Source organism: Leucopleurus acutus (genome assembly GCF_964270905.1).
Source record: "Leucopleurus acutus genome assembly, chromosome: 8".
NCBI classification, from domain to species: domain Eukaryota; kingdom Metazoa; phylum Chordata; class Mammalia; order Artiodactyla; family Delphinidae; genus Leucopleurus; species Leucopleurus acutus.
The window spans coordinates 22,687,269-22,714,555 of NC_139151.1; the positions used below are offsets into that span (position 1 = coordinate 22,687,269).

At 38.4% G+C, this 27,287-nt stretch overlaps 1 protein-coding gene across 1 annotated transcript in view; it reads right to left on the minus strand.

The window, feature by feature from the left end:
• Positions 1 to 6,163, minus strand: part of FDX1 (ferredoxin 1) — a 35,320-nt gene extending 29,157 nt beyond the window's left edge. The window contains exons 1-2 of the mRNA XM_082845167.1: positions 5,811 to 6,163; positions 810 to 934 (exon numbers count right to left, since the gene is read on the minus strand). Of these exons, the coding sequence (XP_082701293.1) occupies positions 810 to 934; positions 5,811 to 6,010 (325 nt within the window). The 5' untranslated portion in view covers positions 6,011 to 6,163. The remainder of the gene's footprint in view (positions 1 to 809; positions 935 to 5,810) is intronic.
• Between the last annotated feature and the right edge of the window lie 21,124 nt (positions 6,164 to 27,287).

The window sequence follows — 27,287 nt, forward strand, 5'->3', positions numbered from 1 at the left end:
CCGGTTGGGAACTAAGATGCCATAAGCCACATGGCGCAGACATACATAAATAAATAAATAAAATAATTTTTAAAAAATTAAATTAAAAAGAAAAAGAAAGCACCAGTCAAACCCAAATTGAGGAACATTTTACAAAATACTTACCAGTACTTTTCAAAAGTATCAAGGTCATGAAAAACAAGACTGAGGAAATGTCAGACTGAAGGAGACTAAGGAGATATGATAACTAAATGCAATGTGGGATCCCGGATTGAATCCCAAAACAGAGATATTAGTGGAAAAGCTAGCAAAATTCTATAAATCTGTAGTTTTTTAGTTATTGAACCAATGTTAATTTCTGTGTTTTGATTATTGTATTATGGTTATATAAATTGTTAACAGTAGGGGAAGCTGAGTGAAGATTATACAGAAACTCCCTGTACTATTTTTGCAACTTTTCTATAAGTCAAAGATTATTTCAAACTAAAAAGTTTAAAAAAAGACTAAGTTAAAATGATTTAACTACCCACTGATATGACATTTATTATCTCAACCTGGTATCTTTCAATTCCACTTCCTACTCCCAGCTTTGCATTGCACACATAATCAATAAGGTAATGAAGCAACAGACTTTGGGGCATATAGCTAATTAATGTTCAAAGAAGAGAAACACAGTGTCACTTATTCTTTATAGGTGAGAATATAACACTAACACATCCTGAATTTTAATATTTCACTTAGCATACTCTAGTTAAAATTCTTCGAAAAAACAAAGCTGAAACCTATTCAATAGTTCCACTTATAAATTTTAAAGTATGTTCCATACTCACCAAAACCATCAATATCAAGATTATTTTCAACCACAATATCTAGTAGAGTGTCACCAACTTTTCCTTTGCTTGTTAATGTTTCACCATCACGGTTTATAAAGTGGACTGTTATTTTATCTTCTGAGCTGGAAAAGGAAGCAGTCCTTTATTATTTTTAATAATTTCAAAAGATACTTTAAAATAATTGTTCTAAGAACCTGTAACGTCAAAAAATAGGTTGTGTGTGTGCCTGTGTGCATGCAAATATCCTCCTTTACGGTATTTTCTTTCCCAAGTTTATTTGGGAAGGAGACACCACAAATCACAGGCATATCTATCTACCCACCTACCAGGAGGGAAGCTCTGCCACCTTAAAGGAAATAGCAAGTACATCACTATCAAGGCCACCTGTAGTATGTGTCTCCCCAGTGGTCACTCTCAGGTCACAGTTACATGAAATGCTTAGCAATCATTGTCACTCGTGAAGTTTGCTTTGCTCTCACATAGCTCTCTGAAAAACAATGTCTCTATGAATGTGTCCCTAAAAGACTAGGTGACGGTTGTGGAGAGCTTTAAAAACAAATCATTCTGCTATTGATAAGGCAATTCTGCTATTGATAAGTACGGTCACTGAGAGCCAGCAGTTTGAGAGTTTTCTGAGTATTTGAACATCTCATTTTGGTCCATATAGTGTACTCGAAAAACAAAGGGACTAGAAAAAGGGTTTCCTTTGCTTGAATATGTCAGAAAATAAATATAATATCTCCTTACATGTTTCATTACTATAGGATATCTATCAGCTAGTTATCAGTTAGCTAACTAACTTAAATTTCTTACCCTTCTCACAAACATCAGTCCAAACTTTGGGAAAAGAAATCATATTACTATTGGGCTTCCCGGGTGGCGCAGTGGTTGAGAGTCCGCCTGCCGAGGCAGGGGACACGGGTTCGTGCCCGGGTCTGGGAAGATCCCACGTGCCGCGGCGTGGCTGGGCCCTTGAGCCATGGCCGCTGAGCCTGCGAGTCCGGAGCCTGTGCTCCGCAACGGGAGAGGCCACAACAGTGAGAGGCCCGTGTACCGCAAAAAAAAAAAAAAGAAATCATATTATCAACTAGATACTTATCCTCCACTACTGGTTATTTAAATTTTTACCTCACAATTGAAAAGATGTACTTCAGCTTAAACGAATTAGTTGTAATTTTCACTACTGCCAATAGATGGTAATAGTCCATCAAAGAAAACGTTGCTTAGTTTAAGTAAAACCTAGAATTACATAATTTCAGAGCTATAAATATCTTGCAAATTACCAAGTCCATCATCTCATTTCCCAAACAAGGCAGCTGAGGCCTTATCAGATAATGTCGTCCTTGATAACTCAATGCTGAAAAATGAGGATCCTAGTAATTAAAAATTTTGATCAGAAGTGTGTGTGCATGTGTGTGTGTGTGTGTGTATGTGTATGTGTGTGTGAGCGAGAGAGAGAGAATGTCCCTTAAATGGGCATGTGCTCTCTGACTTCTTTTCGTAGCAACAAATGCTTTAAAGCAAGTATTCCCAAACATTCGTGATTTTCAACTAGGCAACTGCTATTTTTCCGAAGAAAAATGACTAGGAATGAAGACACTCTGGAGGCAGGGAGACCACACTGGAGGTCATAAACAAAGTAGGGACGTAGGAGACACTGATTTGAGAGATACTGAGAGATATTCAGGAGGCAGAATTAAAAACTTTTGGAGAGGGAAGAAATAATGTTGAAATTTCTAGCTCGGACAATGAGGGAGTACAGTTTAACTTAAGTTTAACTTAGGAGGAGAAGGAGCTTTGGGGAAGATTGGAAATGAGTTCAACTTTAAACCTGTTTGATTTAATAACAAACAGATGCAAATGTCCAGAAGCCTGATGGAAATATGGGTCTGAGCCCTGCAGAAGCCTAGAGATTTGACATCAAAAAATGCCTGGTAGCCTAAGGTACAAGAAGTGCAGCAGAAAGAATTCCATCATTTATACACACTACTGAAGGCCGGAGGTTTGGGCACTGCTGCTCTTCTGCAGCACTCTAGAGATGAGCTACAGCCAAGAAATTGCAACTCTGATGTCAGACTCCTCTTCTGTAAAATCAGGGTAACATTTATCTCATAGTTTTGACAACATATGCAAAATTCCTAACATACTGTAGAGCTCAACAAACACTGATTGATAACTTTTATTTAAAAGTCCTTTTGTTGTTAAGGAGCCTGAACTGCTGCTACATATTAAAAAAGGTGTACAGCCCCAGAAAAAAACTGCAGAGTAAGAGTAATAACAGGTTTATCAAAGAACAGGAGAAGAAGCAGAAATGGGAGAGAAAAAGTAATTTTGCAGCTGAGAAAGTATGGAATATAAGATGTAAGAGTCAGAAAAGTTAGATTCTAGCCCTGGTTCTGACATACGTATACTCATTAGGTGACCATGGGTAAAATGGCAATAACAGTGACTTCACCCAGCTGCTGAGAGAATTAAAGAAGAGAAAGTTCGTGGAAATATTTCGTTCCTTAAAGCATTATACACATGCACTTTATCCAGGTAATTTTATCCATTCACTATTAACAAGTGGTATTGGTGGGTTTTCTATAGTTTTCTTCCCCAATTCTAAGAACTAGCAAAAAGCTTCTAGCTGTTTCCAAAAAGGATAAGATTTCATGCACTGGGAAATAATTAGGATCCTTCTAAATCCTCTATCATCAATGAGTCAGCCAGCACCACAAACAACTATTTTCTTCACTTGTTTACCCTTTATGCACCGCCATTTATTCTGCTCAACCACAGCAGATATTTTGACAAAGCTCTCCAGGGGCTGCTGTGGTAAAGCTCTTAACAGACTTCTAATAGGGTGAGGAGTTATGGCTGCTGATGCCCACCCTTTCACTATGTGCGGTAGCCTGGGGTAATTGGTCCAAGAAAAGGGCCCCGTCTAGGGCTCCCCACTTCCATAGCCACCTTAACTCTTCCAAATGACCCTATGGGCTAAAGAATTATCAACTCTAATGGTGCTCAAAAAACAAACAAAAACTATGTGAGTTCTAGTCCTAGTTTTGCATGCTACTTAATATAAATTTTTATTCTCGTTTATCTACCTCACCTATCTCAGGATTTTCTTAAGAGTCAAGGGAAATAATACATGTGAAAGCCCTTTACAACCTAAATCACTACAAAATATAAAGTACTATATCAGGGTATTTTGGAGTAAAAGGAGTTTTTCGACTCTCAATTACTGAAAGCTTATCTAAATGTTAAACTTCAAAGTCAGAACTACAGCTTCTAGACTGTTCTGTCCAAACTTTGTGCAATAACAGAGATATTCTATAGCTGTGATGTCCCAGACAGTAGCTTCTAGCCATGTGTGTTTATCCAGTACTTGAAATGTGGCCAGTGGAACTGGGAAAATGATTCTTTAATTTTATTTAACTTTAATTATCTTAAACTTAAATGACTACATGTGGTTAGTAGTGACCATATTGGATAGCATAAGTCTTAGATAATAAGAGTCAGAAAACCTAGTTGTAGCTCCGAAGTCTGTGATAGGAAGCACAGGGCACCAATGGAAACCGTGCCAATGAGGGGGAAAGCAGGTTTATAAGGGAGCAGACAGATGTGCTTCCCTTTAAGACAACTTGATGTACCAATTCAAACAGTAAGTTTGGGGGATATAATTCCCATTTACAAAAGCAATCATGTTCCTTTAAATACTAGTTACACAAATATGTTCAACATATGTCCCAATTTATACACAAATTTTCAAGAAAGCATACAATGCAGAAAACAAGGCATTCAGGCAGAGGAAGGTCAAAGATAGGAAAGTGTAACGGAAACGGACAAATAACCCCTGCTTGCCTTCCCCATTATCTCCCTCACAGTTCATGCAACAAAAATGTATTGAGCACCCACTATATTATGGGATTACAGGAGGAAAGATGAGTAACTCCTCCACCCTATTCTCAGGAACCTCATGAAGAAGAAACTAGAGAGGAATACAAATCCAGCCCTTTCTCCCTGCAGCTCCTTCTTGCTGCTACACAACAGCAAGGGAGTCAAAGAGCTGTTCCGAGGCCTGCATTATATAAGGCGCCAACACAGTGCTATACTCTGAAATTATGAGGAAATTTTCTCTCTATTATATTTAAGGGGATTCTGTCTTTGAGAAACGAATCTGCCCAAGAATATAAGACTGCAACATATATTGGGCAAATTTTCTCTCACCTCTTTCGACACTTAATACAAAACACAACGCTGTGAGCCTAGGAGGCAGCTGATGCTAACAGGTGGGATCTACTGAGTCCTCGATACTGGCCAGACACAAGACTCCCTGCATTACCTGTATGCTCTCATTTGTTCTTCAAATAATCCTGTGAGGCCGACACGATTATTATCCTCCACTGACGTTAGACAAACTGGACAGTAAGTGTCAAAGCCCAGTTTAAAACCCGGCCTTGCCAGTCCAACGCTGGGGCTTTTACCCCGACAGCAACCAGAAGAGAGCAAACAGGGAAGCTCGGGGACAGAGCAGGTGTATCCTAAATGGACACGGACTTGGAGACAGAACGTCCTGACCTAGCAGGAGGAAGGCACGATAAGAAACTGCAGGCCAGGACACGAACGGGGCGCATCTTACAAAGGTCACCGCGGTTTCTAGCATAGCAAAGGTTAGATCCTCGCCAAACCGCACGGAGAACCAGAGGCAGCAAAGTGCCCGGTTTTCCTGAGGGCACAGGAGGCACTGGGACAAGGAGATCGGGGGTCCCGGGCCTCCATTCCCCGCCAGGCGTCAGTGGATCTGAAAGGCAACTTGGCAGCGTAAGGAAAGGAGGCCGTGACCATACCGAGCGACCTGCCGGGGACACGGAGAAGGTGGAGCAAGAGGCGGGTGGGGCCGGGCGTGTGACCCGCACGCCGTCGCCGGGAGAAACAGACGGAACCGGAAAGCGGGCGGAAGGAGCGCGGCCGTTCTGCCAGGGACCCAACGCCCACGCTCCCCCTGCGCCTCACCTTCTCCGCGCGCGCGCCGACACGCTCAGCGTCCGCGTTGCCGCAGCTGCGCCGCCGCCCAGGCCCGGCCTGGCGCTCCCGCCCTGCCCCCGGCTCCCCCGGAGACCGCCGGCTCCGGCGCGGGGTCCGGCGAGGAGCAGCCACCGGCCGGCTGTGTCGCCGAGGGCGGCGGAGGCGACACGCAGGAGACGAGCGGCCATAGCCGGTCGGATAACTACGGGAGGCAACGCAGGCCGCACTGCAACCGCCACTAGAGGGAGGCTCCAAGACTGGGGGCGGGCTGACGCTGCGCCTGCCAGACGCCCGGGGTCCCGGCGAGGGCCTGCTCAGTGCACCGCCAAGGCCTCGCGCGCCTTCCGGCTGACCTATAAGTCTCGCGGGCCGCGAGTGCGGCCCCGCCTCCAGGGCGTGGTTATAGAGGCGGGGCTACGCGCCTTGTTGTTCTACCTACTGACCAGGTTTTGTATTGATGACCTTGCTGCTTTGTTACCTTCTGGAGTTGCCAAGCAGGAACAATAAATTTTACAAGATAGCTGAACGTCTGACGGAAAGATACAGTAAAACAATTCCCAGTTAACTAAACCACTTTCTTTTGTCCTGCGCTTCCCTCCTCCTCCTGCCCATTAAGAAAAAAAAAATGGGAGATTGTCATCTTGGAGTTCAAAAACTATGATAAAAGGGAATTCTAGCCATTGTCAACAAGGACAGTGGGAAATTTCAGAAAGCCAATAAGCAGACACCCAGGAGAATAACTATGACTATAAAGTTATAAATGATCACGGTAATGAATAAACAAGGATACCGAAGAAGGCAGATAATGATCCTAGGCTTTGAATGGCAAATAGATGCTCTTGAGCACCTGAAATCCATGAGCCTGAACAGGAAACGGGTGAACTGAGATTTTTTAAAGAATTTTAAAAAACCAGGAAGATTAATTTTAAAATACACTTTATCACGGTTAATAGGTTGTGGTGGGAAAAGCATGGGCTTTAAGGTCAGAAATAGCGATGTTCAAATCCAAGGTCCACCACTTCTGAGCTCTGAGACCTTGGATAAATTTTTCTTTTAGAGGGTCAGAATCTCCATAACAGTTTTACATGGATAAGATGTTCCATCCTTCAGGGCCATCCTGAGGGTTAGAAAAACTGACAGGCAGGATGGGATAGTGCGTCACAAAGAGCCATAACTTTTCCTGGGCCTTCCTGCCTAAGGCTACTCTTCAAAGGCTAAAGTCAGCTGGATATTGCAAATATGCTAAACACAATAAAAGATACTTTAAAGAATATTCAGAACAAGAAAGTACAGGCCTGGGTAAAGTCCCTCGAGACAATGTATGGTGAGTTCTGAACCTGAGGGCAGAGAGTCGGCAGTCATTCGGCTCCTAAATTGCCTCAGTCTTCTGGTAAAGAGAAAGACGTTCGAGTTGAACCCGTCGCAACAAACCCTGCAAGTAATCCGGAAGAGGAGGTTGTAAAAGAACATTTAATCTTTTTTTTATAAGGTCAAATCTCCAAAGTCAGATGAATGACTTGTAAGAGGAGAACTGGATAAAAAAAACAAACCAAAAAAATCCGCTGCAGATGATCCCTCTCCTCTCAGCCCTCCTATTGTAAATCCAGCTTCAGCTCCATTAGGGCACTTACAGCTCTCTGCTTTGTGGGGTAGTTGCTTGTATACATAGTTCATCTTAGTAGGCCCCGCACTGCCAGGGACAAGGCCTTGAGCTTATCAAGGTTTCAATAAGTATTTGTGAATAAATGAATACTGTCATGTAATTTCCATTAGTAATCATCAGAATTCATGAATCACGTGCATGAAAATTAAAGATGAATAAAAAAAGGTTTTCCAGATTTTCAAAGGCCAGTAAGGGTAGATTCCAAAAATTCCAGATATCAAGATTCGGCAGTATTCCAGAGGGAATTTATAAACATATGGTTTGTGAACACAGATAAAAAAGTGATACAGAATTACGGAGGACAAGCTTTTGCTTGCGTATTTCTCTGTCTTATGAAACTCCCACCCTTCCATCTTTCACTCCTGTCAAAATCCATCTGTATTCTGAAACTCAACTAAAATTCCATCTTTCCCATGAAGTCATGCTTACTCATCACAAAAGGTCATCCTTCCCTCTGCTGAATGCCTAAGACCTTTGTTTATTCTTGTAAAATTTATGGTACCCATTGTTTCAAATAGGATAATGTTCATGAAAGTGCTTCGTAAACTGTAAAGTGTTATAAAATTTAGGTTCAATGTTTATAGAGCACCTACTCTGAGCTTCACAGTACCTTGTGCTCCATCACAAATACTTTGTGTAGCTCCTTTAGACTGAAGCTCCCAAGAGTAGGAAGGCTGTCTTATTCATCTTCATATCCCCAGCAGCTGGCATAGTTCCTGGCACAAAGCAGCCATTTAATAGTATCTTTGTTAAGAACTGTGTTAAGAACTTTCACAATTTTTTAAAATTAAAGTATATTTGATTTACAAAATTGTGATTGTTTCAGGTATACAGCAAAGTGATTCAGTTATATATATTTTTTCAGATTATTTTCCATTATATGTTATTACAAGATATTGAATATAGTTCCTTTTGCTACACAGTAAATCCTTTTTGCTTATCGATTTTATGTATAGTAGTTTGTATCTGTTAATCCCATACTCCTAATTTATCCCTCCCACCCTCCCTTTCCCCTTTGGTACCCATAAGTTTTTTTTCTTTGTCTGTGAGTCTGTTTCTGTTTTGTATATAGATTCATTGGTATTACTTTTTAAATTCCACATATAAGTGATATCATGTAATACTTGTCTTTCTCTGTCTGACTTACTTCACTGAGTATAATAATCTCTAGGTCCATCCATGTTGCCACAGATGGCAATATTTCATTCTTTTTTATGGCTGAGTAATATTCTATTGTATATATGATAACCACATCTTCTTAAACCAGTTGTCTGTTGATGGGCACTTTGGTTGTTACCATGTCTTGGCTGTTGTAAATAGTGCTGCTATGAACATTGGGGTACATGTATATTTTTGAATTCGAGTTTTCATCTTTTCTGGATATACACTCAGAAGCAGATTGCTGGGTCATATGGTAGCTCTATTTTTAGTTTTTTAAGGAACCTCCATACTGTTTTCCATACTGGCTGCACCAATTTACATTCCCACCAACAGTGTAGAAGGGTTCCCTTTTCTCCACACCCTCTCCAGCATTTATTGTTTCTAGATTTTTTGATGATGGCCATTCTGACCGGTGGGAGATGATATCTCATTGTAGTTTTGATTTGCATTTCTCTTATGATTAATGATGTTGAGTATTCTTTCATGTGTTTGTTGGCAATCTGTATATCTTCTTTGGAGAAATGTCTATTTAGGTCTTCTGCCCATTTTTGGATTGGGTTTTTTGTTTTCTTGATATTGAGCTGCATGAGCTGCTTGTAAATTTTGGAGATTAATCCTTTGTCAGTTACTTCATTTGCAAATATATTCTCCCATTCTTAGGGTTGTCTTTTGGTCTTATTTATGGTTTCCTTTGCTGTGCAAAAGCTTTTGAGTTTCATTAGGTCCCATTTGTTTATTTTTCTTTTTATTTCCATTTCTCTAGGAGGTGGGTCAAAAAGGATCTTGCTGTGATTTATGTCATAGAGTGTTCTGCCTATGTTTTCCTCTAAGAGTTTGATAGTGTCTGGCCTTACATTTAGGTCTTTAATCCATTTTGAGTTTATTTTTGTGTATGGTGTGACAAAGTGTTCTAATTTCATTGATTTACATGTAGCTGTCCCGCTTTCCCAACACTTATTGAAAAGATTGTCTTTTCTCCATTGTATATTCTTGCTTCCTTTGTCATAGATTAATTGACCAAAGTTGTGTGGGTTTATTTCCAGGTGTCTATTCTCTTCCATTGATCTATATGTCTGTTTTGAGCCAATACCATGATGTTTTGATTACTGTAGCTTTGTAGTATAGTGTGAGGTCTGGAAGGGTTATGCCTCCAGTTTTGTTCTTTTTTCCTCAGGATTGCTTTGACAATTCTGGGACTTTTGTGATTCCATATAAATTTTAGAGTTATTTGTTCTAGAAACTTTCACAATTTTTATCTCATTTCATTAGCACAGCAACTCTGTAGAGTAGACATGCCTTTAATCAGTAAATATTTATTGACATTAGCAGTGTTTAAATCACTATGCTAGTGCTGGAGACACAGCAGTGAACAAAACAACCCCTGCCATCTTATTTTAAAGATGAACCTACTGAGGTGCACAGTGGTTGTGACTTTCTTAGAATTATACTGCTATTAAATTGTGAATCCAAAATTTAAGTCTAGGTCTTCCTGGTCCCAAGTCCAGAACATAAGCACAAGAAATGACCATTTTATTATTTTTATTATATTTAATTTTATATATATATATATATATATATATATATATATATATATATATATATATACATACATACATATATTCACTCTAAGAAATTACTCATTCCACTCCCAGGTGATTTATTAATATGGCTGATGATATTGGTGGGTTTTCTAACTTAAATTAAATCACTGATATTTAAATAAATTGCTATCTTTGTTTTAATTGACCTTCCTTCCTGCAATCTTATCTTGCTCTAAAGTATGCTTCATATTGCCAGTAGGCCAATCCTATTAAAATATTGATATGATCAAGTTACTTTTGTCAGCCTTAAAATAAAATAGCCAGTTATTCAACTAGCAAAATGAGTTTATTCAGGAATAGAAGAGGAATTGCAACTCAGGACGTGCAAGCTATGGCATACTACAGGCAAGGTCAGAGAATAGAGAAAAGGGGCTTGCTTTTATAGAGGAGAGGAGGAAGTTGGGAGGGGCTGTTTTGAACAAAAGTTCATTGGAGGCCAATGAGAATTCAGGGTGGTGGCAGCTTTTCATTGGCTGAAGTGTAGTGGTTTCCCATTGGCTGGGCAAGGAGAAAAATCATCTTTTCTCCTGCTGAGGTGTGTAAAGTAAGCTACTTCCTGTTAGGGAGTGAAAGGTATGCTCCTTCCTGATGGAGTCTGCAAAGGGCAATGAATGGTGGTGTGTGAGATCTCCCCCTTCAGGGCTTCCCAACTCCATCTCAGATAAGGTTTCCTTTATTTTCACTTTCTGGATGAAATCCTTGAATGACATTCTATCATCATTATGTGATATTCCATCGCCATTGAAACAACCATTTATTAGTAAAATAAAACAAACTGCTCAGCTGGACCCACAATGTCCCTCAAGCTCTTTCCACCACCCATTCGTCCTGCCTCATGCCTTTCTCCCCTGCATTATGTTATGTACTCCTCTGCCTGCACCTGGCTAAAGTGTAGCCAGCCTCCAGGACTCAGTTCAGCCCTTGCAAGAACCATTCTCTGACATAACACAACTTTTGTGAACCTTACAACACTGTAAATCCCTCTGTCATTGCTTATAATTAAATCATTAAATCCCTCTGTCATTGGTTACAATTAAATCATTATATGCAAATAAGAACTTGAACCAAGTGGCTTGCTCAGTTTTAGGTCCCATTTCTTTGTTAAATTTACTTTTTAGGTACTTCTAAACTTTTAAACATGCCCCTCAAATGTTAAGAGTTGGTCATCTCTTTTTGTGATCTTAGCCACTCCTGATGAACAGTTCACTTGGGCATGCAAAATGCTGGTGTTCTAATTCTACCACTCCTTCTTCATTGATACCTAGGCCACTTCTGCAAAGACAGACTTGCCCTCATCTTCTATTCAGATACGCTGAAATAGAGCCTGTATAGGAAAAGCGGAATAAATGCTTGATTGCCTCCCTTTATTTATCTGTCATACTTACAGGTTTATTCGTGTTTTCTATTTATTCAAAAGCTGGTTTAGAAAGTTATAAATCTCTAGCAAATGGTGTATTTTACCTAATTTGCAATACTTATTAGCATAAAATTTTCCTATTATTTACTTATCTTTAAAAAAAACCTCTGATATATCTATAGGTATACTGTTTTTTATATTTCACGTATTATTTTCTGGGTCATCTCCCTATATTCTTTGAATAATTCTGCCAAAAGTTGATTTTATTAGGCTTTTCAAATAACAACTTTGGCATTGATCTCACCTGTATCTTTGTTTTCTAATTTTATTTATTCATTTATATTTATAATTTCCTTCATTCTAAGTTCCTTAGATTTACTTGTTTGTTCTTTTCCTAACTTCCTGATCTAGATACAATCTCACTAATTTTCAATTTTGTTTTTTAAAGAAGTATTTAAAGTCCTCTATTTAAAATTTCCTAAGTTCTATGTTTGGCTGCATACAGAGTTTGAAACAAAATACTTTCTTTATTGTTTAGTTTAAATATTTTCAAATTTCTACTCTGTTTATCCTTTGATGGTGAGCCATCTGGAAGCGTGTTTTGAAATGTCTAAATGTACAAAGGTTAGAAATCAATAACATTGCACAAGCAAAGATCAGTGAGCCTGAAAACACAGCAATATAAACTCCCAAAATGACATCCAAAGATAAAAAAGACTGGGGGAGAAAAAAAAGAACATGGCAGCATTGGCCTGTGTTACAATATCAAGGGGTCTGACATACTTCTATTTGAAGTCCCAGAAGAAATAGATGAGGCTGAAATAAAGACATTTTTAAGTCAACAACAATTGATAGAGCTATTGCCCTAAGACTCTTACTAAAAGAACTCATAAAGAGGATGTTTGTAGCAGGCAACTTCTGACCTGGCTCCCACTGATCCCCACCTGTTGGGATTCATGCCTAGGTATAATCCACTCCTCTTGAGGGTGGGCTGGACTGAGTGATTTGCTTCTAACAAATAAATACAGCAAAAGTGATGAGATGTCACTTCCGGTATTAGGTTATAAAAGACTGTGACTTCTGTCTTGCTGGCTTTCTTCCTCTATTGCCCTTATGCTTACATGACATGATGAAGAAGCTGCCACGTTGGAGAGGCTCACAGGGCAAAGAACAGAGGGTGGCCTCTGGCAAACAGCCAGCAAGGAACCAAGACCTTAGTCCAATTGCCCACCCTCGAAGAACTGAATCCTGTCAACAAACAATTGAGTGAGGTGGAAACAGACACCTCCTCAGTTGAGCCTTCAGATGACCACATCCCCCATTGACACGTAGATTGCAGCCTGGGAGAGACCCTGAAGCAGAGGTCACAGCAAAGCCGCACCAGATTCTGACATCCAGAAACTGTGAGATAATAGGTGTTTCAATCCATTACACATTAGAGCAATTTGTTATGCAGCAATAGACAACACAATGTTCTTCAAGAATAGTAAAATTGAACCCAAAAGGAAGGACTAAGGGGCAAGGAGAAATGATAAGCAAAAAAATTAGCAACCGTATGGGTAAATCTAAATAACACTTGATTGTAACAGTAACTATGATCTCATCAAAGGATAAAAATAAAAGCAAGATAGAACTATTACTATTACTGGATGAATATATCATATAAAGCAGGAAAGGAGTAATGAGCCAAAGTGTTATTGGCAGAATCCTTTTTCCCTTTGTTCCTTTTAGGAACAGAGTACCCTGAATCTTAGCTGAGCACATGAGTTACCAGCCAGAGGTCACATTTCTCAGCTTCATTTTCAGCTAGTTGTGTCCCTATTACAGTTTTTGCTAGTTGTTTGCAAGTGGAAATGATGTGTGAAAACAGATAAACTTTTTATAAGGAAGCCTTCTCTATTTTCCTTTTCCACAGGCTAGAAAATGGCAACAACCAGAGTGATCACATGAGATGCAAAAAAAATGGAAATTAAGCATTAAAGATAGCAGAATGACAGAACCAATCCAGCAGCCTGAGTACCTGAAGGACCTCAGGTAGTAGAGTTGCCTACCTATGTTGATGTGGCAGCGCCTCCCCCACCCCTACCCCCATCCTGGCCCACTTCTGAAATGTTCCATGAGAGAGAAGTCAACATTTACGCTCTTTAAGGTACTTATTTTAAAGTCTTTTTGTTATTCTTGCAGTTTGTCCTCTATCCTGACAAGTATATCATTTAAGCTCCAAAAGAATGAATAAAAGGAGGGGGAAAGCATTTAAAAGGCACGTGTTTTAAAAGAGTAAAATGAAATCTTGAAAATAAATTCCAATATATCAAAAGAATTAAATACACCAATATAAAAGTCAGACTTTCATTTAGGAAGCAAAAATTCTGACTCTACCACATTTAGAAGAGACTCATCAAAATCATGAAAACAAAAAGGTTGAAGACAAAAGAATAGAAAAACAAATACTAGGTAAAAATAATTCAAAGAAAGTTAATTTGCTGTATTGCTGTTTGGTTAAATGGACTTTCAGGGGAAAATTGCATTATAAAATATAAATGGGACCACTATCTAATGCTAAACATTTAAATTAACCTGAAATATCTTGTGCCTCCAAACGTAACATAGCCTATGTATATGTGATATATATATATATATGTATGTATACGTATTATTTATAAAACAGAATTTCATGGAAATGGAAAAATATGCAATCATATTGGAGACTCTTTTAACATACCTCTTTCAGTAATAGATCAAACTATCAATAAGAATATAATAAATTTTAGGGGCTTCCCTGGTGGCACAGTGGTTGAGAGTCCACCTGCCGATGCAGGGGACACGGATTCGTGCCGTGGTCCGGGAAGATCCCACATGCCGCGGAGCGGCTGCTCCCGTGAGCCATGCCCGGTGGGCCTGCGCGTCCAGAGCCTGTTCTCCGCAACGGGGGAGGCCCCAACAGTGAGAGGTCCGCGTACCGCAAAAAAAAAAAAAAAAAAAAAAAAAATATATATAATAAATTTCAGACATGTAGTAACCTGTACTTAAGTAATCCAATTTTCTGATAAGTTCAGAGAGAGCACTTATAAACTTGGCAATGTACTAGGTAATAAAGTGTCAGTAAGTTTCAAAAAAATGATATAGAGAACACAATATAGTTGAAATGTTAGAATGTGTCTTTTACATATTTTTGTTCTACAGTGTAAGTACATCAGAAGATAGACAGAAACTTTCCAAATGGATTTATATGTAAGTTACCCCGGAGATATTTATAAAATTCTGATATTTCAATGTTGGCATATTTTTTTTCAAGACCATATTGCACTGCGAGTCAGTAACAAACATCAGTAGTCTTCATTCACACTATTGCTATTGTAAAAGGTGAACTGCACAATGTTAATTTATTTTCATTAAGTTTTGTCACACAAAATGATCTGAAAGTCCTTCAATTCTACAATTTTAGAAATGTAGGGTATGCCATATTTTAAATTTCTGAAATGTGGGCCAAACTATTTCTTGCCAAAAGAGTTTCCAAAAGATGTAATTTCACCAAGCATGATAAAACCACCCAGTGCGTTTATAAATGTATATCTGAATGTCCCAACAGAGATGGATTCAACATTGCCCTGAAATACCAGTGATTCAACTTTATTGCCAACACCTCAAAAGTCTTCAGCCTCAGGCCTCGGCTAAGCCATCTCAAATGTAGAACAGCAAACTGGCATATTGTGTACCTAATTCATCTACAGTTCAAGCCAGAGGAATGTATAGTTTTGGTGCTGTTTACTTATTCATGGCATGTTTCATTTAAACTTTTTTTAGTACAAAACATGTAATAAATGTACCTAAGTTCTATGTCCTTGCAAAAGATTGCTACCTTGGTGTTGCCAACTAAGGAATGTCACTCGCCACCCATTTCTACAAGAATTGAGTCATTAGCCACTGCACTCACTGACTTGCCGCATGCCCTGGAAAGAACTCAGGGTGAAGATCAGCGATGAGGCCCTCTGTGCTCTGGGAAAACTGGCAGAACAGGCCCTCAGATAGTTAGATACTTTTAAGAGAAAATCTCATGAACCCAGATTCTTGCATCTTCCCATACTTAGAAAAGCACTAAAATCATTAACTGAGAGACCCGTTCCTCATACTAACAGTAACCTTCTACCAAGATGTGTGCTTGATTGCACATACCTTTTCTCCAAAATCACAGATCTACTGACCTCCCCACCCACAGCCTCTCTGGAGCAGCTCCTCAGAGCTATTTGAGAGGCGTCTCCTGGGCTATAGTCCTCAGTAAGTCCCCAAATAAAACTGAAACTCACAGCTCTCATGTTGTGCAGTTTTTTCAGTAGACAGTTTATTAGTTCTCGTTTGCTGCTGTAACAAATTGACTATCTCACAGTTCTATAGGATGGATCCAAACTGGGACTCACTGGGCTAAAATCAAGGTGTGGGCAGGGCCTTGTTCCTTTCTGGATGCTCAAGGAGAGAGTCTGCTTCCTTGCCTTTCGCAGTTTTAGGGGCCTCCTGTGTTCCATTAGCTCACTTCTATTTTTTAGAGCCAACAACAGCTGGTCTGCTGGGTGAGATCTCACATCACTTCTCTCTGACCCTTTTTCCATCATCGTATCTCTCCCTCTGACCACAGCAGGTTCTCTCTTTTAAGGACTCATGATTAGTTTGGGCCCATCTGGATGATACAGGATAATCATTTTCAAGGGTCCTATCCAAAATAACATCTGCAAAAACTCTTTTGACATATAAGTGAACATTTTCATGGGTTCCAAGTATTAGGGCATGAACATCTATGTGGGCCATTATTTTGCCTCTCACACTTGAGTTTAAAAATCAAACAAGTTTAGCATTAACACTAACCATTGCAGGATGATTTCCATCATCACTCTCACTTTCTGTGTCGATTTTGACCACTGTGCATTAAGTTTTCAAGACTTTCCTAAATATATAAAAGCAATGCATATTATGCCTTCCATGGATACCATGTCCAAAGATTCTACGGTCACATGAAATTTCTTACTAACAAAAAGTAAATATGATAACAGCTAATATTTACTGAATGCTTAACTCTGTGCCAAGCACTCACTTTACATGTTAGACTTTTTAAATCTTCACCAAAAACCCTATGAGGTGGCTATCAGCATTATTACCATTTTATTTTGATGAATAAGATGAGGCATAATTTGTAGTTAAATTAAATGAGGTGTGAAGTGTTACCAAAATAAATGATACTAGGTGACCTTCAGTACAGTAGTTTCTATAACATACAAACATGGCAGAAACACTACATATTTTACGTTACATTCTACCCCCCAAAATGGATTTATTCCTTTCCTCCCTTGGAGTCAAGGGGAAAAGTAGAACAGAATCTACACATTTTTGTTTCTTTGATTCTGAAAGAAATGCTTCTGCTGGGATTGTGTGTGTGTGTGTGTGTGTGTGTGTGTGTGTGAGAGAGAGAGAGAGAGAGAGAGAGAGAGAGAGAGAGGAAGGGGGAAGGAGAGGGAGAGATTGACTCACTAACAAAAGGGATTTCCTTCAGTTCTATTTTTCATCATTTGTGCCATTTTTGCTCTATGATATCTGTTCAAGACATTATATGTGTATTATTTTGCCTTTGGAGTTTATTAATAAGCAGTTATTAATTTGTAGTTACTAATATGCAGGCCATACTAGAACCCACCAATAAATAAAATTCAGTTAACAGGGCTGCGGGAGAGCTCAAGGCCAGTCTGCAGGAATGCAGCATTTGATCTTTCTGGATTAAGACTGAGTAACTACAGAGCAGTTGCCAAATTTCCGTGAACTTCCTTGACATGAATCTTTGAGTTACTGAAAAATATTTTTGTTTTGTTCCAAAGTCAGTTTTACGTATTAGTCTGCTGTAAAGCTTTAGACTCAGGGTCTGCTTTGAAGAATCCCTTTCTACCAAAATTTACCTTGAATTTTGACCAGCATTTCAACTTCCCAACTCTTTTTTTTTTATTTTTTGTGATAAGAACTCTTAGGGTTTACTCTCTTAACTTTCATATATAACATACAGCACCGTTAATTATATTTATCATGTTGTACATTACATCTCTAGTACTTATCTTTTTTTTATTCAAACAGAAAGTCACAAAAATTATAATCATCCTCATCAGTTCACACAGTCCCATGTAATTAATTTTTTTCATCTTGATCTTTTGTTAGCACTTTTATGAGTTCATCAGTTTTCCATTAGAGTTCTGAAAATGCTTATCCATTCAGTTCAGCAGTATAGTCAGTTACCAGAAACCTGTACTTGTCAAAGTCTTTTCCATGAATTCCTTGAGGATGAAACCCTTTTATAGGAATATATTTGCAAAAGCATCAGAGTACACCCAGAACTGTCTGTAAATGACAAAAGACTTAAAAATGACCACGGTTAAAGATTTTATGAAAGTTCATAGCAATTGACAAGGAAATTTAGTTATTTCTGAGGTATACATTTTAAAGTAATAACTAGAATTATGACTTATAACATTATACCAGAACATATGAGATTTTTAGAAATTTCATGTAATGTCTGAAACATTTATATTAACATATTTCCATACAAATAACCCAAAGGAAGTTTAGTATTAGTTGTTTGTTTGTTTTTCTATACTGCAGGTTCTTATTAGTCATCAATTTTATACATATCAGCGTATACACATCAATCCCAATTGCCCAATCACACCACCATCCCCACCCCACCACGGTTCCAACTCTTTTTTAAAAGCTACATCTTCATGCAAATTAAACTCACTCTGCATACCATTTTCCCTGTCAGATTTCTTAAAAATCCAATGTTTGACAGCACGATGTTGGCAGATCTGTGGGGAAGTAGACACTCTGATATATTCCTAGCTGGTGTGTAAAATGGTCTGACTTCTATGCAGGGCAATATGATAATATTTATAAAAGTTACAAACTCATTTACTCTAAAACCCAGGAATTCCACTTCTGGGAATTTGTCCTACAGATACAGCTGTGTATAATATGAAATGATATGTGTACAGTTTTATTCATTTGCAGCATAGTCTGTAATAGCAAAATATTAGAAATGCCCTTCAAGTGTCCTTCATTAGGAGATTAGCTAAATAAATGATGGTATTGTCCCACAATTGAATAACACACAACTAAAAAAATTAATAAAGTAAAGGAAGCTCTTTGTGTGTACTGATGTAAGGTAACTTCCAGGGTACATTGTTAAGAGAAAAAGGCAAAGTGTGGAACACTCAATATAATGTATCATTTTTTGTGTAAAAGGGGGAGAAAATAGGAATATTTATACTCATATTGCTTGAACTTACATAGATAGATAATCACTGGAAGGATAAATCAGAAAGTAAGAAATGGAGGCAGGGGAAAAAGGGTAGACAGGGTCAGGGTGGAGAGCAAAACTCCTCAGTGTATGACTTGTGATAGGGTTTTGACTTTTGGACAGTGAAAATGCATTACCTTCGCAAAACAAAACAAAATAAGCAAAACTTTCCAAAGGAAAAAAAGATTTGTCATTCCATTGTTCACAAATATTTCTAAGTATGTTATACGTTTTGAAAATCTTGTATATGAACTCAAGGCATTCAGGAGGTGTGAACAAGGGAGGAAAATGCAACAAAGTCTACAAGAAGAAAACTTAGAACCATCAGATGAGAGAAAGCTAGGTCCAGAAAGTCATAAAATGAAAAAGCGACATAATTTTCTAGCTAGAAAGAGCTAAATGTTACCTAATCATTTTTACGTATTAATCAAACTGAGGCTGGAAGTGTTAAGCGGTGTTGCCACAACCACTGCTCTGATTTACGGACAATCCCAGGGCCCCTGATTAACAATCTCAGTGCTCATTTCTTTATATCTTGATGCTCTCTATTGATTAATGATACCCCCTCTAATGAGGTGAAAATAACACGTGCCAAGTAACTTAAGCCTTTTAACATACATTAACTAGTTTGATTATCACATTATATTATTATGGTAAGGTAGTATAGTGTAATAGTTAAGATTGCGGGCTCTGGAATCAAACTTTGAATCTCTGCCTCATCGCTTACTCGCTGTGAGATCTTGGACAAATTATTTAACTTCTCAAGCCTCAGCTTCCTCATTTGCAGATTGAGAATATAACAGTACCCACCTGAAAGGGTTGATGTGAAGAGTAAATGGAATAATGCACATGAAGCGCTAGCTTGGCACCTAACATGTGCTCCCTGAATGTTATTTCTGTTATTGCTTTTATTTTACAGATGAGAAACTGGGATTTGGGGGAATGGTTGAGTATCTTGCCCAAGGACGCATAGTTAAGAAGTGGTGGGTCAAGAACTCAATCTAGCTTTTCTCACTTAAAATTCTCATACTCTTTCCATCCCTATATAATCCTTAGATTCAATGCACTTCGTTTTCCTCTCATTACAGCAGTTTTTCTACTTTGGCTTGCTCAGTCAATATGAGCCTTTGTAGAAAAAAGAAAAGATAACCTGATGTATTTGGATGGGAGCAAAGGAAAAAATCTCTTGTATGCAATCAGATTTTATTTTGTTGTCATCATAGGATCTAACAGATTATAAATAAATATTAATTATTTTGTGTATGCTAACATTATATTCATTGACATCTAATTGGTGGTTAGAAAAGGTTTTTCTCACATAAAGAAGCTGATTTAATCCAGACAAGATTAAATGTATAATATATATAAATACAAGTATGTAAAAATTATTTATGTATAAATGATACAATGAATTATATACACATAAATGATATATATTATTTTTATAAAAGTATACATATTATATATAAATGTTTACATGTTTACAATTTCTGCACATGTGCAGAATTCAATAAAATGTCTTTCTATTATAAAAATGTGAAGAAATTAACATCCAAGTGTATAACAATGATTCTATATTTGTATGTATTGCAAAATGATCACCACAATAAGTCTAGTTAACATCCATCACCACACATAGTTACAATTATTTTTGCTTCTGTATATACTATACTCATATATACATTATAAGTATATATTTTTATATAATTTATAAACAACTCCAATATCCCATCAGCAAGTAAATAGATAACCGAATCGTGTTATGTCCATCAATAGAATACAAGTCAGCAATAAAAAAAGGAATGATTTGCTGATAAACACAACAGGGAGAAAGAAGAGAAAGAAGCCAAACACAAAAGATTGCATATTGTATGATTCCAGGATATTAAGTCTAGAATGGACGCAAAATCAGTGGTGATAAAAATCTGATCAGTGGTTGCCTGGGTTTGAGAATGAGGAAGTGCTGACAGCAGGAAGTGTGAAGGAACTTTCTGAGGTGACGCAAATATCCGATATGTTCATTGTAGTGGAGATAACTAGTTTGTGTATATTTATCAAAACTCATAGAAGAGTATACTTAAAATGTAAGCATTTTATTTTATATTATATTGTATATAAAATATGCCTCCATGGAGTTGGTTTAAAAACACATCTCCCTCCATCTACTGTTCTATTTCTCTGTTCCCTTTTACAGAAAAATTCCTTAAAAGAGTTATGTGTATTCTGTGTTCCTTTTCTCTTCTCCCGTTCTCTATTCAAACCATTAAAGTCAGACTTCCACTTCATCACTTCACTGAGATTGCCTGAATCAAGGTAATCAATGACTTCCTCGTGGTAAATATCATGGTCAATTTTCAGCCCTCTCTGATCGACCAGCAGCATTTGTCATGTTAATTACTTTTCCCCTCTACAAATGCTTCCTCCCCTCGTCTTTAAGGACTCATTTTTAAATTTTTAATTTTTTTTTTTTTTTTTGCCGAACCACATGGGAGCATACAAGATCTTAGTTCCCTGACCAGGGATTGAACCCTCACCCCCTGCAGTGGAAGCATGGGGTCTTAACCACTGGACCACCAGGGAAGTCCCAAGGACACATTTTTTTAAACTGAAGTATAGTAGTTGATTTACAATGTTGTGTTAGTTTCTGGTGTACAGCAAAGTGATTCAGTTATATATATATGTTTATATTCTTTTTCAGATTCTTTGCCATTATAGGTTACTACAAGGTATTGAATATAGTTCCCTGTGCTATACAGTAGGACCTTGTTGTTATTTATTTTATATATAGTAGTGTGTATCTGTTATCCCAAACTCCTATTTTGTTCCTCCCCCCACCCCCTTTCCCCTTTGGTAACCATACATTTGTTTTCTATGTCTGTGAGTCTGTTTCTGTTTTGTAAATAAGTTCATTTGTATCATTTATTTTTTAGATTCCACATAATGTGATATCATATATTTGGCTTACTTCACTTAGTATGATAATCTCTAGGTCCATTCATGTGGAAATAATGCAAATGCATTATTTCATTCTTTTTATGGCTGACTAGTATTCCATTATATATATAAGTGAGTAGTATTCCATTGTATATATATATATCACATCTTCTTTATCCATTCTTATGTTGATGGACACTTACGTTGCTTCCACGTCTTGGCTGTTGTAAATAGCGCTGCTATGCACAGTGGGGTGTGTTTCGAATTAGAGTTTTCTCCAGATACATGACCAGGAGTGGTGGGATTGCTGGATCATGTGGCAACTCTATTTTTAGCTTTTTAAGGAACCTCCATATTGTTCTCCATAGTGGCTGCACCAATTTACATTCCCACCAACAGTGTAGGAGGATTCCTTTTTCTCCACACCCTCTCCAGCATTTATTATTTGTAGACTTTTTTTTTTTTTTTTTTTTTTGTGGTATGCGGGCCTCTCACTGTTGTGGCCTCTCCCGTTGCGGAGCACAGGCTCCGGACGCGTAGGCTCAGTGGCCATGGCTCACGGGTCCAGCCGCTCCACGGCATGTGGGATCTTCCCGGACCGGGGCACGAACCCGTGTTCCCTGCATTGGCAGGCAGACTCTCAACCACTGCACCACCAGGGAAGCCGTATTTGTAGACTTTTTGATGATGGCCATTCTGACCAGTGTGAGGTGCTGCCTCATTGAAGTTTTGATTTGCATTTCTCTGATAATTAGTGATGTTGAGCAACTTTTCATGTACCTATTGGCCATCTGTATTTCTCCTTTGGAGATATGTCTATTTAGGTCTTCTGCCCATTTTTTTGTTGGGTTGTTTGCTTTTTTGATATTGAGCTGTATGAGCTGTTTGTATATTTTGGAAATTAAGCCCTTGTCAGTCACATTGTTTACAAATATTTTGTCCCATTCCGTAGGCTGTCTTTTCATTTTGTTGATAATTTCCTTTGCTGAGCAAAAGTTTTTAAGTCCCATTTGTTTATTTTTGCTTTTATTTCTCTTACCTTGGGAGACTGACCTAAGAAAACATTGCTACAATTTATGTCAGAGAATGTTTTACCTATGTTCTTTTCTAGGAGTTTTATGGAGTCATGTCTTATATTTAGGTCTTTAAACCATTTTGAGTTTCTTTTGTAGAAGGTGTAAGGGAGTGTTCTAACTTCATTGATTTACATGTGGATGTTAAGGACATATTTCTTGGTTCTGCTCCCTCTCAGTCTCCCTTGCTGGTTTGTCCTCATGTTCCCAACCCTAAATGTTGGAGTGCCCCTGAGATCAGTCCTCAAACCTTCTATTTGTCCTCTTTCTGCTGGGTGATCTCATGCAGGCTCCTGACATTAAAAGTGTAAGGAATTCCCTGGTGGTCCAGTGGTTAGGACTTGGTGCTCTCACGGCCAGGGCCCCAGTTCAACCCCTGGTCAGGGAACTAAGATACTGCAAGCTGCGTGAGCTAAATAAATAAATAAATACACACACACACACACACACACACACACACACACACACACACAAGCGTAAATGTATACCTCCAGCTCAGGCCTCCAGTCAGGATTCCAAACCTGATTTTCTAACTACTTACTTGACATCTCTACTTGAATGTCTAAAAGGCCTCTCAAATTAACATATGCTAAATCACATTACTGACTTCTGAATCATCTCCATGAGAAAAATTTCCTCTTCCTAGTCTTCTCTGTCTCAACTAATGGAAACTCTGTCCTCCGCTTTTCTCAGGCTAAAAACCTTGTAGCCATCCTTGAGGCCTTACTCCTCATCCAATCAATCCACCAGCAAATCCTGTCAGTTCTATCCTTAGGATGTTTTAAAATTAGCCCACTTCTTATGCTTCAGCTGCTACCACCCTGGTAGCAAGCCACCATCCTTTCTTGCCTGGATTATTATAATATCCCCCTATTGTATCTCTCCTTATACATTTGCTATCCCTGTAGTTTCTTCTCAACAAAAGTTTTATTAAAAATTTAAGTTGGATCATGTCATTCCTCTGCTCAAAATACTCAAATGGATTCCCATTTCATTCAGTGCAGGAGTAAGAGCCTTACAGTGGCTTATAAGACCCCACCTGGTCTGCTCCCTCCTGATCTTATTTCCTACCCCTCACCTGTTCTGTTCCAGCCACTCAGGTCTTCTACCTCAGGGCCTTTCACTTGCTGTTCCTTCTGCCCAAAATGTTTTCATGCAGATAACTACCTGCCTCACTCACTCACTTTCTTTAGGTTCCTTTTCAAATATTACATTTTTAGTGAGGTCCTTGAAAATCACAGAATAGCAACTGCCCACCACCCCGTACTCCTTATCTCCTCTCCCTTGCTTTACTGTTTTCTACAGCACTTATTTGCTATCTCACATTCTTTATGTTTACTTGCTTATTTACTGTCGGTCTCCATATCCACCCTTCCCCATCTCGTAGAATATACTCTTCAGGAGGGTAGCAACTTAATTTTTTAAATTTAATTTAATTTTTTAATTGAAGTATAGTTAATTTACAATATCATGTTAGTTTCAGGTGTACGGCACAGTGATATATATATATATATATATATATATATATATATATATATTCCTTTTCAGATTCATTTCTCTTATAGGTTATTATGAAATATTGAGGAGAGTTCCTTGTGCTATACAGCAGGTCCGTTTTGGTTATCTATTATATATATGGTATGTGTATATGTTAATCCCAACCTCCTAATTTATCCCTCCCCCCACCCCTCTTTCCCCTTTGGTAACCATAAATTTGTTTTCTATGTCTGTGAGTCTCTTTCTGTTTTGGAAATAAGTTCATTTTGTATCACTTTTTAGATTCCACATATAAGTGGTATCATATGATATTTGTCTTTGTCTGGCTTACTTCACTTAGTGTGATCATCTCTAGGTCCATCCATGTTGCTGCAAATGGCATTATTTCATTCTATTTCATGGCTGAGTAATATTCATATATATACCACATCTTCTTTATCCATTCATCTGCTGATGGACATTTAGTTTGCTTCCATGTCCTGGCTATTGTAAATTGTGCTATGAACATTGAGGTACATGTATCTTTTTGAATTATGGTTTTCTCTGGATATATGCCCAGGAGTGGGATTGCAGGATCATATGGTAGCTCTATTTTTAGTTTTTAAAAGAACCTCCATACTGTTCTCCATAGTTGGTGGGTGTACCAATTTACATTCCCACTAATAGTGTAGAAGTGTTCCTTTTGCTCCCCACCAAGAGGGTAGCAATTTTAATATACTCCCAACGAATATATTAATACTCTTATTTAAATAAATCAATGTTTTTTCATAGTAGGCAGTTCAGTAAATATTAGCTGAAAGAATTAATGAACTAAAGATATTTATCCTTGGACTTGAGAGTAGAAGTAAAGTGAAACCGCCAGAAATGCAATTCCAAGGTTAGAAATATGTAGATAACATGGTGGACCAGATTTCCCTGAGATAAGGAAGGCAAAGGGACTAGAAAGCTATATAAGCAATGTGTTCACTTAGAACTCAAGACCCAGGTCAGTTCCTGTGATTCTAATAGAGGTAGCAATTATCAGCAGAAGATCTTCCAGAAAGGGAACCTTTGCATATTGAAAATAGTAACCAAGGATCACTGAAAATGAATGGAAGTTTCCAGCTTCCATAAGCTCCCACTAACCAAAGTAAGTATTTACTCTTAAGGAACGCTGGAACTTTCCTCCAAAGAAAAAAATGTGTCCAGGAGGTACGATCAAAAACCATTTAAACTCCTTCTGTCCAGGAATAGAGCTTCACAGAGTCACATTTAAGTATAATGTTAAGGGAAGATGTAGTAGAGTTCTGCTTAATTTGAAGACTGAGGACAAAGCCATAATGGGGAAATTTAGGCAGCATTGGTCATTTTTGTCCAATAGATGGAGCCAGAGTAGAAAAGACACAATTTTTGGCAGATTTTGTAATCTCACAGAGAGATTAGAATGGGGAATCTACTGTGGATTCCAGCCCCTAAGAGCCCATTAGGCATCCAGCCAGGGCTCTCTCCAGTCGGTTGGTGTGGGGGGAGGGGAAGGAGCCTGAAATGAACTCAGTGAACTCATAGAGTATATAGCAGGGAAAAGCAATGTGCAATGGAAAGAAAACAAATCTGATTTTAATTTGAACACCAAGGGTTTGTTTTTGCAAGTGTGCAAAACTTTGAACTTTAGGAACCGAGATGGGATGGAGGTGGATTTGTGACACTCTTTGGATTAGAAATAAAAAATTAGTACTTATATTAAAATTATAGGGCTAGTCCTTGTATTAAAATTAAAGCCATAGGGATGTGGTTTTATGGTAAACACATATGTACTAGAAGGAAAGAAAGAAAAAAAGTGTAAAAGAAGTCTTGTGATTCCCATTACTGACTGATTAACAACCAGATACATAAAGTTTATTCAAAATTTGAACACTGTGATGCTAATAAAATCTATTGAATTACAAATATTGGATTATAGTTTGTGGATGTACTTAGTACTCTGCCACTTTTAAGATGGTCTCCCATCGATCTTCCTGACAGCAAACCTCAGAGGCAGAAATTGATAATTAGTCCAAGATTAACGACGCAATTAGTAAAAAATGACCCTGTCTTATGTACCTGCACTCCTTTGCTGTAAGCTCCTGTCAACCACCAAGAGTCACCTTCCCCCTTGACTCTTTGAACAGATTTTGTGGGTGTGACTGAATAAGAATACATTTCTGAAGAGAGGGGAGCTGTGCTTTGGGGAGTGAGATGACATGGTGTTGGTGAAGAAAGAGTGGCAGGAAGGGGAGCTGGGGCTAAAAGAGCTTGGAATCATAGGCCTGTCCCTCTCTTATCCAGCTGGTGGGGGAGGGCAGGGATCATAATGCTCCATCCTCTCTCTTCATCAACCTGTGAGGAGAGTAGGGGAGAGAAGAACCAGGGAAATCTCATAAGATTCCTGGGCTGCATAAGGGCCTCCAGGAATGTAAAGTGAGACCAGTCAATGAGGTTGCATGCTGTTCTTCTGCTACACTCAATGGGGGCAGACAAGGGCATAGGGTTGATACCTGGATTTAACAAGGTTGGGGTGGACCAAGGGAATAAAGTACCATGAGATGGAAAAGGGATGTTAGGGTATATTCAAGGAGGTGATTATAATGATTGGCTACTGAATTTCAGTTGGATAAGAAGATAAATGAGAAAGGAAAGTCACAGGCACAGTCTGAGCCTATTCTCAGTGTCCAGGGTTATAGAAGGACAAATGCCATAAGAAAGCAAGGAGGAACCTTGCCCTGATGGCCTCTGACAGTGAGTAGAACCCAATCTCTAACCAGTGATTCAGTTTCCCTGCCTTAAACAACTCTTGGGACAACTGGTTCATTCTCATCCCTCAGGCTATGGTGAAGCCT